At 42.7% G+C, this 15,669-nt stretch overlaps 1 protein-coding gene across 5 annotated transcripts in view; it reads right to left on the reverse strand.

The window, feature by feature from the left end:
• TRIO (trio Rho guanine nucleotide exchange factor) overlaps window positions 1-15,669 on the reverse strand; it is a 272,849-nt gene that overhangs the window by 123,792 nt on the left and 133,388 nt on the right. For all 5 annotated transcript variants that reach the window (XM_066626080.1, XM_066626079.1, XM_066626081.1 and 2 more), the window contains 5 exons: window positions 8,869-9,038; window positions 7,488-7,662; window positions 5,242-5,437; window positions 4,226-4,392; window positions 935-1,054 (listed from right to left, as the gene is read on the reverse strand). In XM_066626080.1, the coding sequence (XP_066482177.1) occupies window positions 935-1,054; window positions 4,226-4,392; window positions 5,242-5,437; window positions 7,488-7,662; window positions 8,869-9,038 (828 nt within the window). The remainder of the gene's footprint in view (window positions 1-934; window positions 1,055-4,225; window positions 4,393-5,241; window positions 5,438-7,487; window positions 7,663-8,868; window positions 9,039-15,669) is intronic.

A 15,669-nucleotide genomic window follows, 5' to 3' on the forward strand; every position in this document is an offset into this window, starting at 1 on the left:
AAACAGAAAACTCCACAGAACGACAGAAGAACAGGAGGCAGTTACTGTAGCACCAAGGACTTCTGAAAATAAAAAGCTTCCCAACCAACAAAGCAAAGGATTTTACTTTCAGCAATATTAAGCACTCAAGTCCTAATCCTACAGTAATGTTTTCAATACTCTGGACCTCTTAAGTCCAATATACAGTATTTCGGCCAAGTATACTTATACTGGGAAAAGTGAACACCGAAGCCTGAGTCAATGATTACTAGAACAGTCTGGTCATTACTTTCCTATAGCTAAATCCCACACTGAAGGAGGAAAGTACAAGATCAGCATCAGGCACCCTCCATAGAAGCAGTCGGCCTTCCTGTGACAACACCACCCATGTGGTAACATTTTTAATTCCTACGATGTTAATCCCATTATCCAAACATTATCAGAATGGTGTGGAATTAGCCATGGCCAACTAGGAACAAAATACTACTCACTTTATTAAAAATTTAAAAATCACTTTCATGAAAAGAGTTTTTAATTTTAGTTTTGTCTCCGTGCCGAGCAATACCCAACACTACATTCTGATCTTTAGGATACAGAGGCACAACAAGCCCTTTCCTAGAAAGTTGGGCCATGTAGGCAAGTGCTTCACTGTAAGCTATTGCTGGCGAATATCCATCAGCAGACCCCTGCATGGGTTGACTAAGCTTACCCCTCACGCTCACAGGAGGAGGCAAAGGAAAAATCATGCAAGAGAACCTTGTTTCCTGTCCCACTTACAAGCACACTTACAAACTTCCACACCCATATAGCAGACTGTAAGTGCTGCCTTGATAAAGCGGCATAACGATCCAACACAGAAAATATAAACCAAGATTGCTCAGGAGTATGGATAAAAGATGTGCCTTCATACTCTGCTGAACTGCGAAGTCCAACTTCATAGCCAAAAAACTTTTACCTCAATGGCGTGCTGGAACTGCTCGTGTTCGCGCTGCAGCTGCTCAGCCTCCTGCAGCGAGCTAGCGGTGATCAGGCCGGCATTTAACATGGACTCGCCATTTCTGATCCAGCCCAACACCTTTAACAAAGTGCAAAACAGTGTCACTTAGAATAAATCTCTTTATGCCTGGAGAAATGACTTGTTAAAATGAATCTTGCTCATTGGTAAACAAGGTGCTATTTACAATACAGAATGAAAACATATAAAATAATGAATGCTAAAGCCAGTTAAGTAATAAAACTGGGCAAATATAAGGGCAGGATATAAATCTTTTAAATAAATAATAACATATTTTTGAATGCTGTAGAGCAGGGGTGTCCAAAGTTTTTGGCAGGAGGGCCACATCATCTCTCTGACACCGTGTCGGGGGCCGAATTAATTTACATTTCAAATTTGAATAAATTTACATAAATGAATATATTAAAGATGAACTTATATGAATGAATGAAGGTCTTGCAGTACTTCAAGGCCTATAAAAGGCCTTGCACAAAGCAAGGCTGGCCTTTCCTTTCCTGCTGCTACTGCATCACAGACGTGAAACAACAAGCAGTGGAGGAAGCCCTCATCCCACAGCTCACTTGAGAGGCCAAACAGTTGCCCTCATACTGAGAGCAGTTGCATCGGGCCAGTGTGGGCTCCAAAAAATCTCCGGAGGGCCAGAGGCTCATTGGAGGCTAGGGGCTCCCTGAGGGTCACATAGAAAGGCCTTGAGGGCCGCAAGTTGCCCCCGGGCCGGGGTTTGGGCACCCCTGCTGTAGAGTAACTAATGGTGCCTATAAAAAAATCGATCCCAGAGTTCCATTGTATTTACACCGGTTTCTTACTTAATTTGCTTCAGTGATCAAGGTTTCTGCTTGGCAGATATAACCTTTCCCAGAAGGGAGAGTTGGGATTGGGCCCCAAGGGTAGTCATTCCCTCCACCCTCTCTCATATGCGTGGAATCTTCCCCCATTCTCAACAAGCTGGTTTGCCTTTTACATTTGATGATTATTGAGATTTAATCAGATTTGGAAAACAATTACAGGTATAACCTAATTATCCCCGGGTTTTTTTTTACCTTCGGTTTTATCTCAGTGTGATGAGAAGGGCCCTTTAAAGGAAAAGGGTTGTTTAAGGATGTGAGAGATGGCAGCCGGTTGACAATCGATCAGTCATTCTCTCTCCAGACACTCAGAACAGCTTCGCTCCAAGGCAAGCAACCCTTCCCTTCCCCTTGAGCACGAGAAAGATAATCACTTTGCTCTGGTTGAAGGGAGGGCTCCCTGGCTCGGACTGAAGACTTGGAGTGAAGTTGTTCAAAGTGCCTGAAGAGAGAATGATTGATGGATTATCTGCCTAATGACTCTGACTTACATCATAAAGGTCAGCAAGGCTGTTTTTAAATCACTGAGCAAAGGGACATTTTTAAAAAATGGATTTGTTTTAATGTGATTTTTGCCATTCACGTGAGTTCTGGGAACAGAACCCTCACAAATAACAAGGCTCAACCCGTAGGTATGTGCTAAAGTTAACAATGATCAGACGTAATGGCAAACCCAGGCAAAAGCACAGGAAGGAAAAATATGTGGAAGGGATGGATGGAGTAGGATGGGTTGGCAACTGCTCACTCTCAGTTCTGGGCAATGGGCTTCCCACACATTATTTACCTAATGCAGTGGTGAACAATTGTGACAGAAAGTAGTATAAACTGTGATTACTATTGTAAGTAGCACTTTGCTCTTCATAGGAAATCAGAATCAAAAAAGATAAATCCATTTAGTCCTACTAATGGATGCTTCAGTTAAACAGTCTTATGTGAAAAATTATGTTACTATTTAAAGCATGCTAAAATCAAATACATGCTTAATTTGCCTTTATTTTCATATAAAGCACTTTTAAACAGTTAGGAGTCTCATCAGCCTGTTCCTTCCACCGGCTATTTTAGTTGAACCAAAACGTGTGTTACATCTCATATCCAAAGATGCCCCAGTCCAACAGCAGAAAATCCAAGAGGAAGTCAGGATCTCATTAGGAAGAAAAACTCTGCACTGAGTGGCGCAGGAAACAAATGCAACAAACAGCAAAACATGGTTTATAATGTCTGACTGAATGCCTGCCGAGCTAGGAAGCTTTTTCCAGCTCAGAAGGAAAAAGCAGCAAGATAGCTCTCTTCCTAGTTGAAAATGAAATGTGTATTTTTGTATCAGGGTCACTTGTGGTAGAAGACAGAAGAAGCACTTCAAAAAGTGAGGTTTCTGAAGATGAAATCAGGTAGAGAATCCTCTTCATTATCACAACTACAGAACGACAACAATGTCCAAACCCCCCCCCCCCAAACCGGTGGCTTTTGCCATTTTATTTCTACTGTCTGTCTAAACCAAAATGCATTATCTTTTGAGGTTACTTACCTTTTGCTGAGAGGCAGAATAAAAATATTTCAAACAGTTTGCTTGGATAATGAAGACTAAAAGTACCAGATTATTCTAGTTGTGTACTCATTCAGATGAATAAGCAACACACTCTACATATAAATGATTGTCATAAACACACACACACCCCATAAAAGATTTTAAAACTAGACCTGGGCAGAAGAGCAGGCATTGTAAAATAACAATGCAACACTGTCAAGAAAAACAATTTTAGTACCAGGATAAGACAAATGCTGCAGCATAAAGTATACAAAGCAGTCTGCTAGGACTTGCGGACTACAGGCTGCCTTAAGGAACAACACCAAGAATCCAGCTGGATCAGGCCAAAAGTCCACCTAGTCCAGTATTCTAACAGCAGATGCTTTTGAAAAGCTGACAAGTGAGGTATGAATGCCAGCAGCTCTCCTTTTGACATTTGTCCCCAGCATCTGGTATTCAGAGATATGACGCCTCTGAATGCATTCATTCCACACTGCTATCCTGGCTAATATCGTGGCTCCCTTATAGAAATGAGAGTTGAGCCAGAGCGCCTCAATGCTAATGGAAAACCCCCATCAGTTCCAGTGGAGCTTGACTGGCAGCTACTTCCTGTGGACACACCTTTTACCTTTTTTAGAGGTGCTTGTGTTGCTTTAGTTTCAAAGAGTTGGGGGAGGGGGGAGAGCCCAGGAGGATATTTCATATCTCAGTGGGAATATTTCAGGATTGATTCACAAGAACTGCTGTAGTGTAGTTGCCACTTTTGCAAACAAATTCTACAACCCAGGGTGCTGGGATACTACATGACAATCTGAAGATCAAAACAGTGCATGAAAAAGACATAATGTGATTGCCTGATACCTGCTTGACTTCCGCCTGCAGGTGGCGCAGCTGCACACACTGTTCCAAATGCTTCCGATGCTGCTCTGCTGCTAAGTCCAGCTCCTGCTGCTTCTCGTGAAGGAATTCCAGCAAGTCCTGCACACGAGTTGCCATGTCCACGTCTCTGTCACAGAGCAGCTCAACACCTGCAATTGTCATCCGTGAATGACACATACTCACATGGGACTCACATCCATTTTGTTTCCTTCATTCCATCAAATCATGTCAGATTACCACTAGGGCTGTTTGTACACCATAGGCTTGCAATTGCAGCACGTGCAAAATTTTCACCGTGTGCACAGAATTTTAGTTGATGTATACTTCTAAAATCAGGCTTATAAAATAGGCTTGAAAGGCTATGGATAATGTCTCTCCTAGAGGTGAACAAGGGTACAGTGATGGTGCCAATAAAAAAATGTCCTGTTGTGAGAGAGCTGGAGCTCCAGTGCCCCACACAGCTCCTTATAGAATAACATACTTTTATACAGGTTAGTTATTTATACAGGTTGTAGAATCCAGTTCTCCAATTCTGGCACTGGGGGGATGGTGGAGTAGGGTATGCTATTCAAAACGCCACAGAAGAGAATGAGCCAACCTTTGGGGTTCACCTAAGGGAGCTCTTTGAATCCACTGTTATTTCAGTTTTCAAGAGGATTCTTTTGAACAGATGTTTTATCTCATCTAGAATTTCTGCCACTTAATCAAGTTTCTTTTTAAAAGTATGCAGGACAGCTTGGTGGTCTCAACAGCCCAAATGAAAACCCCTCAGCATGGCTATTTTAAAGCTAGAATATTTAACAACATCCCACACAATAAAATATATTATATTACAAAAGGTAGATATCTCCCCCCCAAGAGCAATGACTGACGTATTCTAATGTCTTCAGTAATATAGCAAGTTTAAGAACCTGTGCTGCCCCAGATAATTGCGAGTCAGTTTGGATAATCTCTATAAATCCATTAACCTGGTTAAGGTAGCAACAAATCCATCTTACCCGAGGCCTGCACTTCATTGACATACTGGAGGAGATCTTGCCCTTGGTGGATGACATCGAAGGTCAGGTTATTCATGGTGAGGGCTTTGTCTGCATGGTGCTGAAGCCTTTGTTCAGCGATTGTGAGATCTTCCGTGTCAAAATCATTCATCTGTTGAGAGAGCTCATCATTCCAGGATTCAAGGTCTGAAATGATCTAAAATAAACAAAGGGAAACAAACAACTTTCAGCATATAACTAAGGACAGTATTGCCAGAGAGAGAGAGAAAAAAAAATATGCCTTAGATGAGGCAATTAAAAGAAAACACTGTCTAATATGAGAGTACACTCGTACAAAGTGTACTCTAAAGACTTTGGTGACTCGCCTAAAGGAGAGCAAGACCAAGAAACCAAATGACACCTTTGAGTACATCTGTGGAGAGACTGCACTTCCATGCTTACTACTTCTGTGATGTTGTGGAGAATGAAAGTCTAAGTAGGGTGTCCACATGAGAAGTAGAAAATACTTCTTCAGAAGGGACCCAAGGTAGGAACCTGGACCTGAGGTCTGCAGGTAGGACAAGCTGCAGGATACATCTACACATTCACATAGATTAATATGACAGGCTGTGGCCTGTTAACCCAAACAGCTTTGTCTCATTTTTTATTAGGGGTACACAGGTGTTTGAAGCTGCATGAACTTTACAAACTCAACACAAACAGCTTGTACTTAAAACTAAAACCAAAAAGACTGTAGAAAATCCTTTAAATTGACTTCTGAAGGAACAGGTGCCAATGTACCTCTCTTTGGACAATTCATCTCTTAGAGACAATGTTCTAAATGAATCATCTTAAAAATAATAAAAGGACAAAAGTGAACAAGCACACAGATGAGAGCCAGTGACACTGAAGTTTCATGAGAAAAGTTACACATGCTGAAAGAGGGATATTATACAGCACTGTTCTGTGAATTCTAGAACCAGGGGACCTCAGGGGGGAATTAGAATACATGGTACTTGAACAGAGGGAAGTCAGTGGAAAGACATACTAGAAACCTGGTGGAACAGGGGCAATTAATGGAATCTTCCTGGCCATCACATCTATATAAACAACCTAGCTCAAGGAATCTGTTCACAAACTGAAAGGGCCTCTAAGGACCCCGCCAATCAATTTCCGTAACCTGGAGATGTATCTGTATATGTTTAACATCGAGTACTCAAGAAAGGGTTTAGGTTTTGAATTCATGGCCAGGGAGTAGAGTGGATGGGTGATATTGGAGGGATGTGGCAGCCATAATAGTTGCATGAACAAAGCTGAGGTTTTCAAATGGATTCTATGGAAAAGGTTGCGAGTGCATGGTCAGAGATATGTTGTTCCAGGCACAAGTCCCTGTCAAAAGCTTCAGGCTGGTTCTGTAGGCTTATATAGCAACAAAGCCTCTGCACTTGTAATTTAAAACAAACTTCCTCACCAATATTGTCCAGGACCTTAGAAGTACTCTAGACAAGTGTTTCTCAGTCAGTGGTATGGATACCACCAGTGGTACCTGAGGTGGTGTCTGGTGGTACTTGCAGGATCCGTGGGCACCCGCCACTTGGCAGCGAGGAACGCGACACCACAAGCAGTGGTAGGAGGCTCGGCTCAGTGGGCAGAGCTCCAAAGCATGCCTTTCTGCTCTCAAAAAGCCCTCCTGCTCATCCTGAGCCTTTTGCTGGTGCCTGTCATGTCGCATCTGGTCTCCCAACCCACAAGTAACTGGCAATGATGTCATCGCCAGTTAATTCCAGAGGTACTCTGAATAAGTAGACCATATGAAGTGGTATGGTGGAAGACAAACATTGAGAAACACTGCTCTAGACCTTAAGATATTGAAAGTTAGGAGACTGGAGCAAAAAAAGGGAAAAGATTGGATGCAGTATCACTACAACCTGAGAGGTCTGCTTATGTTGTGCTTTTCTCACTACAAATCCTTCACAAGCATTAATTTACACAGTATACCTGTTCAACAGGTAGGAGATAGCAGCAAATTCAGCCTGTTTGGCAGCAAAATATACTGAATTTTTCTGGGGTCATAGCGATCCACATTAGCACTGAGATTATAATCTCCATCTCACTTTATAGGATTAAGGGAAATCAAATCTACCAGGGAAAAGAACTAACAGATTCATTGTATCTTTTCAAGTGAAAGTCCCACTTTTTATTTCAGCCCACCCCTAAGGTGGGAAAGAAACGAAACACACACATTGATGTATGAACCACAGACTCACATCAATGGCATCTCTCTCAAATATCCGCAGCTGTAAGAAGAGCTCCAGTTTTATTTTGCGCTCTTGAAAAAGCTCCTCCATCTGTGACTGAGCCTCATCCAGCTGCTGAAGGACCGTTTCTATGTGGTTGATGGAGCTGTTATGGGGGGTCTTGTTACTGGAGATGGCAGAATCCCTATTAAAAAGGAAACAAACAAAAAACAGCAAATACACAAATTAGAAGACAGGATTTAAATGGAAGCATGTGTGCACCCAGCAGTCTCTAGTGCCCATGTGCTGTAGGAGTTGAAGTGGAATAGGTCAGTTTTACTTAGTTTTACACCAGTGATGGTCACACATTTGTCTGCTGGGAAGTCTATATCATTCAACTACAGCATGCTGCAGACGATGCTGTTGCGTGCTCTACGGCAGGGATTCCCAAACATCTTTCCCTGGCAACCCACTTCATCATCTGCAGTGGTTCCAGGGCCGACCAAGGAAGGCCAGGAAGCTGCAGAACAAACAGGCACGCAATCTGGAAGTTGATTCTGGGGTGTGCCTGTGCTCTCCCTGCATCATTGGCTGTGTTGTGCCATGGTGCAACATGGGAACCACACAGGCATGCCCCGGAAGCAACTTCCATGTCATGTGACATTTTGTTCTGTAGCTTCCTGGCCTTGACGAGCCTGTGACCCACCAAAAGTTGGGTCACGACCCACTGGTGGGTTGCAACACACAGTTTCAGAAATGCTATTCTAAGAAGCAAACTGTTTCCATGTAATGCTGACCAGCTCTGTCAGGTCTCATTGTAAGTTCTGTATGGATTGAGACGGGAACCTCAAATCCACCCAACACTCTAGAAATTTCATATTTCACAGGAAATGTGACAGCAGGGGGCAAAATGTCTTTAAGGAAAGCATATCTGCCATTACCAATCTTATCACTGAAGAACCTCTGGTAAGTTTCACACAGAACACACACACATTTTCAAACTTAACTGCATTAAGTCACGTTATCTGTACAAATCAGAAGTGATGCTCTTTCACATTTCCCAAAGCTATCAAGGTATAAGTCCTAACTTACCACAAATGAATCCTACTTTTGAGAAAAAAAAAAAAAAACTACATTCCTCTCTAGCAAGAATGGAATTACAGTTACAAGAATTATGACTCTGCCACTAAAAATGGGAGATGGATGTAAGTTTGCTTCCCCCATAACAGGAAGGAAAATTATGTAGGTTCCCCCACCTCCACCACCAGCAGCCACTGATGTAGAATACAGGCAGGGAAACCTGTAAGGTAAGAATGTCAGGACATGGGAGTAAGATGTACTATGCATTATGGAAGGGGAAGGCAAAGACCTTGACAGGCAGCTGCCATTTTCAGAGGAAGTCACATCTCACCTTAGCTGCTGTATCAGATCCTCTCCTTCCTTGATGACATTCACTGTAACCTGCAGAGTAGTCTGCTGCTGCTGACCAAACCTTTTGATCAGCTCCTGCACAGCCTCCACAGACTCTGCATAGACATCATCCAGCAGTTCCTTCTGCAGCTCCTCCAACCACGTCCAGAGCTGTGAGAGAAAGCAGGACTACGATCAAGCACTTCGACTGATTAAGGAACAAAGACTATGCAAGTCGTTTAGCTTTTTCTTCTTTTGTATTTTTTAAGAGTGAAAATAGATGACACATTATCTGCTTCTCTGAAATGAAAACAGAGACAACACCACCACTTAGCGTTCATATAGCACCACATATCACATACTGGGGGGACTGAGGCTCAGTGATATTGGTTTCCTAAAGTCACCCAATGTGTTTGCAATGGAGCTTGAGACCTGAATTTTCACATTTCCTGCACCTTGTTACAACAACTAACAGTAAGAGTCAAGAAGTCTCCAGTTCAAAATAGTTAGAAATTACCTTAGACAAGCCACTGCTTTCCTCTGTTTGCCACAGGAGGGTAAGACTGGCCCACCTCCTCATGCTGTTTTAAGAACACAGAACCTGAGCCATGATGACTAAACAGAATGTTCATTGTGAGGTACTATGCCACTGAAGTCCATTTGCTGGGGAGTAAGAGCAGGAGGCATTGTGGCCTTCACACCCTGGTTGGAGGTTTCTCATAGGCATTTGCCTGGCCACTATGAGAAGCAGAATGCTGGACAAAAGAGACCTAGCATTCTTATGACTAAACTCCAGAGTTTGTTAAGCACTCTGAAGGACTACATAACTGAAATGTTATGATTTTTCCTATATTGTTCCTGCTCACTAGCTGCCACTCATTATGCTCATTAGCTGACACTCAATTAGGTTCAGAGTCTCCACTACAGCTCTGACTGTTTCTAGGAAAAGAAGGCCTCTTAGAATTCCACTTCAGGAGGGAGAGAGCATCTCAGAAGATACACAAACAAATGCACAAATGACTGCAAAGGTCATTAACTCCCTCTATTTAAATATGCACTAGTTCCAGTCTGGAGGAGATATGAGTATCCTCCTAAAACTGTATCAAGAAAAAATATTATGAACATGAAGCTGCTTTAAACAGAGCCAGACCACTGGTCTATCCAAATTCACTATCACATACTCCAATTGTTCCCCAGGGTATTAAGCAAAGGTCTTTTCCAGGGTTATAACCTGACTTCCTTAACTAGAGATGTCAGGAACTACGCGTGTGATCTTATTCATGCCAGGCATGTAAATCCATTGTTGAGCTACAAGCCTTACAATCACTTATAGTATCTACTTTTGAGTATTAATGCAATATACTTCAGAAGCCACTTCAATGAAGCAACGATGTAGGATGCAATGCACTGGGTTGGGATGGGGGGTGGTGGTGGAAGCGAAGATAAAAAAAAACAGCCTTAACTATAGGATCCCACTTTCATACCTTGATTTCTTAAAATGAAGCTAAGTACACTTCCCAGTTCCACATAATACATGGAGTTGTAGGTTGACTAAGGGCACAATCCTGACCAACTTTCCAGCACTGGCACAGCTGTGCCAGTGGGGCATCCTGCAGTTGGGGGGCAGTCACTGAAGCCTCCTCAAGGTAGGGTAAGTAGGTAAGTTTGTTCACTAACCTCAGAGTTGCATTGCCCTTACGGCAGTTCTGGAAAATTGGTTAGGATTGCAGCCTAATACAGATTCCTTCCTCAAAGCTGGGAACACAAGGGAAGTGGGGGAGCTTCTACATTCACAGTGTCTAGCACAATCCAACAAACCATGGTTTGTTGGATTGTCTGAACTGGACCAGAGGTGGACAGGTTCTCCTATTCCAAAGCATAGTGCTCCATTGGTTCAGCTCTGTACTGAGGAAAAAAACAGGTTTACACATAACATTTGGAGACTCTACTCTTACATATTGTTTGTGTTGAATTATTAAACAAGTATTTAGAAGCTCTGTGAGGCATAAACCTATTTCTTTTGATAACGTTTGGCTCATTCTGTTCTCTTCAGTACAGGAAACACACTGTGAAAGTACAGACACACATCTCCATGGTACAATATTGTCATCAGCCAAGGTAGAATTTAATGCTTCATCTACTTGCTGTACAAAGGATGGGTGAGCCAAACTCAACTCTTAGCAGCTGTTCATGATTGAGGGTTTTTTGTTTTTGTTTTTAACCCATCCCTGCCATTTGAGATCCTTTCAATACAGAGGAATCCACCTGTGGGTTTACACAAAATCCAAGTTCTAACACTCAGTCCTTGCTCTTCTCTGGTGACACTCTCCACACAGTGCCTAAGCAAGCAGCCATGTGAAAAATAATCGCTGTGTGTCCATGGCCTAAAAGGAATGCAGCATCCTCCTGGGTGAGATCAAAATTCCATTGAGCCAAGCATTCTACTCACAAAAGGATGGCCAGCAGGTGCCACCAGATAATCTGCACTCAAAACATGAACTTGATTGCCTTCCCCAGTTGCTGGCCCCCAGCATCTGTTCAGAGATAGCTTTCCTCAGAAAATGGAGGTTCTATTGATCTAATGCTGTTGATAGAACTATTCTTCATCCATTTATATCATTTGAAAAGCCACATAAACTAGTGGCTGTCATTACATCCTGTGGCAAAGAACTCCACTGATTAATTACACCATGTGAAGAATTCTCTTTCACCCACCCTGAACTCAGTGCTAATAACTATCTGACTTATATCCCCCCACTCATGAGGCAAGGTAAACAAATGATACACTTGCATTTGTTTTTGTAGCAATGTTTCTCTTCTCGAGAGTACAAATACTCAGACTTGTGAAAACTGCCAGGTACTCCTGGCAGAAGGACGACAAAGCAAACTTCAAGATGGTACTGAAAAGTAAACTGGTCTCTTTAGACCTAAAATGTTGTGGCAAACGCTTTCTTCTGGGGCACAAACATTCTCTTCTGCAATATGGATTACAACAGTCCCAACCTATCTGGTCTGCGGACTTGCCAGGAATGGTCCCAACCTCTGGGAATCCACACTGTGGGAGCACATTTTGTCTGTGACTGAGAAGAAGGCATTCACTGAAATGCACTGGACATTTTTATTACCTTTTATTTTTCTGCAGCTTCTTGAAAGCTCACCTTCTCTCTTCTGTTGCTGGTTTGGCTACTGCCCCCTTTTATGCGTATGGGCATTACTCAACTAACCCTTATGTTTATTCGCCAACCTAGCCTTTTTCTTTTAAAAAATGAACGGACACACACACTTCTACTGAAGTCAAGATAGTGAAAATAGTCAACACGATTCTCTAAGTACAAGCAACCTGAAAAACTTGGACACTAATTTCACAAGCCACTGAGGAGTGTGGTATGTTAAGTGCCATGCAAAAACGTTCAAATGCTATCCCTCATGGGCCAATCCTACTCATGTGCATCCCCACACATCACTGAAGAATCTGGTTGAGTTGATTTGTTCCCTGCACTTTGGCACTGCTACACAAACACCTGGGCTGGCCCTTATTCTTGCTTTTCCCATCAGAGGAAAAGGAATCATTGAAATGCACATACGTATGGCTGTCAGTTGAAGAGTTATGATTGCAGACATATGCAGACATTATTCAAAGCACCTCTGAACAAAAAACCCAACTATGCATTAACTCATGCACGGTGATAAGCTTCTCCCTGGACAATGGCCTAAAGATTGTCACTAATTCTTACACTGAGATTCCCAACTAAGCAACTGTTGCTGTAAACAAGTCTCCTTCCTTCTCATCTTGTTCAGCTGTAAGCTTGATGATCTCACCCACATCTTAACAATTAGTCTTGCAGAATGCTCAGACACACCAAGACTGGTCCCAGAGCACTCTGTGAGTTTTGTAGCTAAGCCAGGATTCGAACCAGGTTTCCTCAGTTCAAGTCCAATATACTACATCACACTGGCTCTCTGACAGGTTACAAAAAACACTGTCATTGTAGAATTACTGTATTTATCCTCAGTTATTTTTCTCCCATCTGCAAGTCACCACAGATACCAGTCTATAAGTCGATCCCACAGATAAGTCGAGGGCAAGTTTTGAGCAACAATCATGGAATTTTCCATGACCCTTGGATAAGTTGGGGGTTAAACTTAGGGGGGTATCTGACTATAGTTTTGTCTGATTTTACCCAAGGCCAGATCCTGTAAAATAACCTACCACTAATTGTTACCTAAGAACTGTAGTCTCTAATTGATTAAAAACATAATAAAAGATCATAAGATACATTTTTATTCTTTTTTAAATTCTGGTCTTCAGCACCTTTTTGTAAACACTATCAGAGTAAGTGCACTATAAACAACATACCAGTGGTTCCCAACCTGGTATTCATGTACTCCCAGGGACACTCAACAGGACCTTTAGGGGTACTTGAAAAAGAATGGAATAATGGCAGAAAAGGGCAGGCCATGCTCCAGAATGCACGGCCTGGAAGGGAGGTAGCTAGTTGGCTGTGAAAGGCCCACCAATAGCTAGTTTTTGGTCATCAATTCATGTATGCACCAGTGATTGAAAACCAGCACAGTAAAAAAGCTAAAACATAATATGGAAAGTGATCAATCACCCAGAATTTCTCAGCATACTTCTGGTGCAAAACAGTGCAAAGGCAGAGTCTTCTGTTCTTCAAACAGATGAAAAGAGAAAATATGTGATGAATACATGAAGTTTGGGCTTTCACATGGAGGAGATGAGGGCTTGTCTTACTAATTACAAACATTTTGCTAATAGGAAGGGTACAATTTATGGAAATGGGCTGCCAAGGGATATGCCAGTGAAAAAGGTTGAACCATGAATCAAATCCACCTTTAAGGTGTCTAGTGTGTTAAACCAGAAGCTCTACATACAGCATATAACACATAACTGGGAGTGTGCAATTCAATTCACAGCAGAGGATGCAGCTGCATATATTTGCAACCCTTTTTACTCAGAAGTAGACCCACTGCTTCCATGGGTGTTATTCTTAAGTAATGGTGCACTGAATTGTAGCCTGGGAAGGAGGATCCCATCCTGGTGTTCCAAAAAACAGACCTGCTTTGCAAGCATTTGCCAAGCAGAAACAGGTTGCAGCAGAAGGAAGGAGATTAAAAGGTTAACTTTGGCTGGAATTTCCCAGATAGAAACTATCTCTGCCCTGCCTGCCTGGTGCCTGCCTGCTGCTTGAGAAACTTGGCGCCTGCCTGCCGCTTGAGAAAGGAAACTGTTCAGAGTTGAAAGGCTCTGCCTTCTGATTGACCAGGAAATCAGGCGAAGTGAGAATTGGAGCTTGATTACTTGGCAAAAATTTCACATACTATACGTGAGTATCTACAGTAGATACAATGTTCCCTTAAAACAACAAGGAATGGTGTCATCATTGAGGAAAAGATTTGGAAATTGGGCAGGGAGTGGGGGAAAGAGGAGCAAGACATGGAGAGAGGGACCGAGAGAGGGAGAACATTTCTCTGTGTTGAGTAGCATCTGGGTAAACCTAGGCACTATTCCAATACATCTGTGATGACTTCCCAAATTTCATGAGTCACATCTAACTGTATCCTCCATCAAAGCTTCTCCTCCTATTCTTTTTTTTTTTTTTAGTTTTTACTTTTAAAATCTACCCAAGTAGTGCATAGTTTCATTTCTCAAGACCTTTCTCAATGGCATTATTAAACGGGGTTGGCACTTTTCATGGATGGATACAATTCTCTCTTTCAATACCTTCATGACAATTAGCTGCAACTACAGATGTGCACCCCTTAGCGACGTTCCGGTTAACGCTGGGATCGCATAAGTGACGGCCACATGTGGTCACATGGTCATTGGGGGTACACACCCCAACCCTCTGAAAGTGAGGGGAGCTCCACTCCCCTTGCATCTGGAAGGTTGTCTGAGCTTCCCAGAGGCAGCGGACGTCCAAGCACTGCCTCTGCAAGGTTCAGATTGAGGGAAATCCCATCTTTTGCACAATTTCTGGCTTTCTCCATGAAACCGGAAATCAGTCTGAGCCTCGTAGACATGCGCTGCCTCAGGGAGACTCAGGCAACCCTCCAGAGGCAAGGGGAACTGTGGAGTTCAAATGGCACATGACTGTACTTTCAAAGATCAAGAACAAATTATGTCTTGGACTCCCTCTATCTATGCACACGTGTGTGTGTCTCAAATGAATCCCTTACATAACTCCAACGGATAGCACAGTTACAAGCTGTAACAGAGCAGGTATGGAGAGAGATTCCAGCAACTGCTGGTATTTATATTTTCAAAAATAGAGTCTCCACTGTATTGTTCCAGCATCATTCTCTGCAACTCAGGCTTTTTTGTACAAAGCACACAGGGCCCTTTTTACCTATGGGTTTGGCACTCATGGATTTTACTCAATTCAGGGGTCACCACTGCATGTGGAAGACCTCAAGGACCTCCTGGATGTCACTGGAAGGTGTTCTGAGGCTCCGGGAGGCTGTGATCGTCTCCATGGGCCTCAGAAGTCCTCCTGGAGGAGTCCTGAATGTACTTCCGATTCTTGTTGAAAACCCAGAAGTACCTTCTGGAGGCCTTCTAAGGCCCAGTCATGTCCAGGAGGTCATTAAGACCCTCCCCACAGATTCGATTATCCAGTGTATTTCTAACTTACAGTAGAATCTTCTAAGAGAGGAGCCACAGATCAAAAAGTTATGTAAGTGGCTGAATTTTGGGGACAAAATCATAGGCACCTTTCAGTTATGAGACACAAACACACCCTCATTCTTTGTTGTATTTCTACTGAGGGATGAGGAATGACTG

Source organism: Tiliqua scincoides, chromosome 4 (genome assembly GCF_035046505.1).
Source record: "Tiliqua scincoides isolate rTilSci1 chromosome 4, rTilSci1.hap2, whole genome shotgun sequence".
Lineage (NCBI taxonomy): Eukaryota > Metazoa > Chordata > Lepidosauria > Squamata > Scincidae > Tiliqua > Tiliqua scincoides.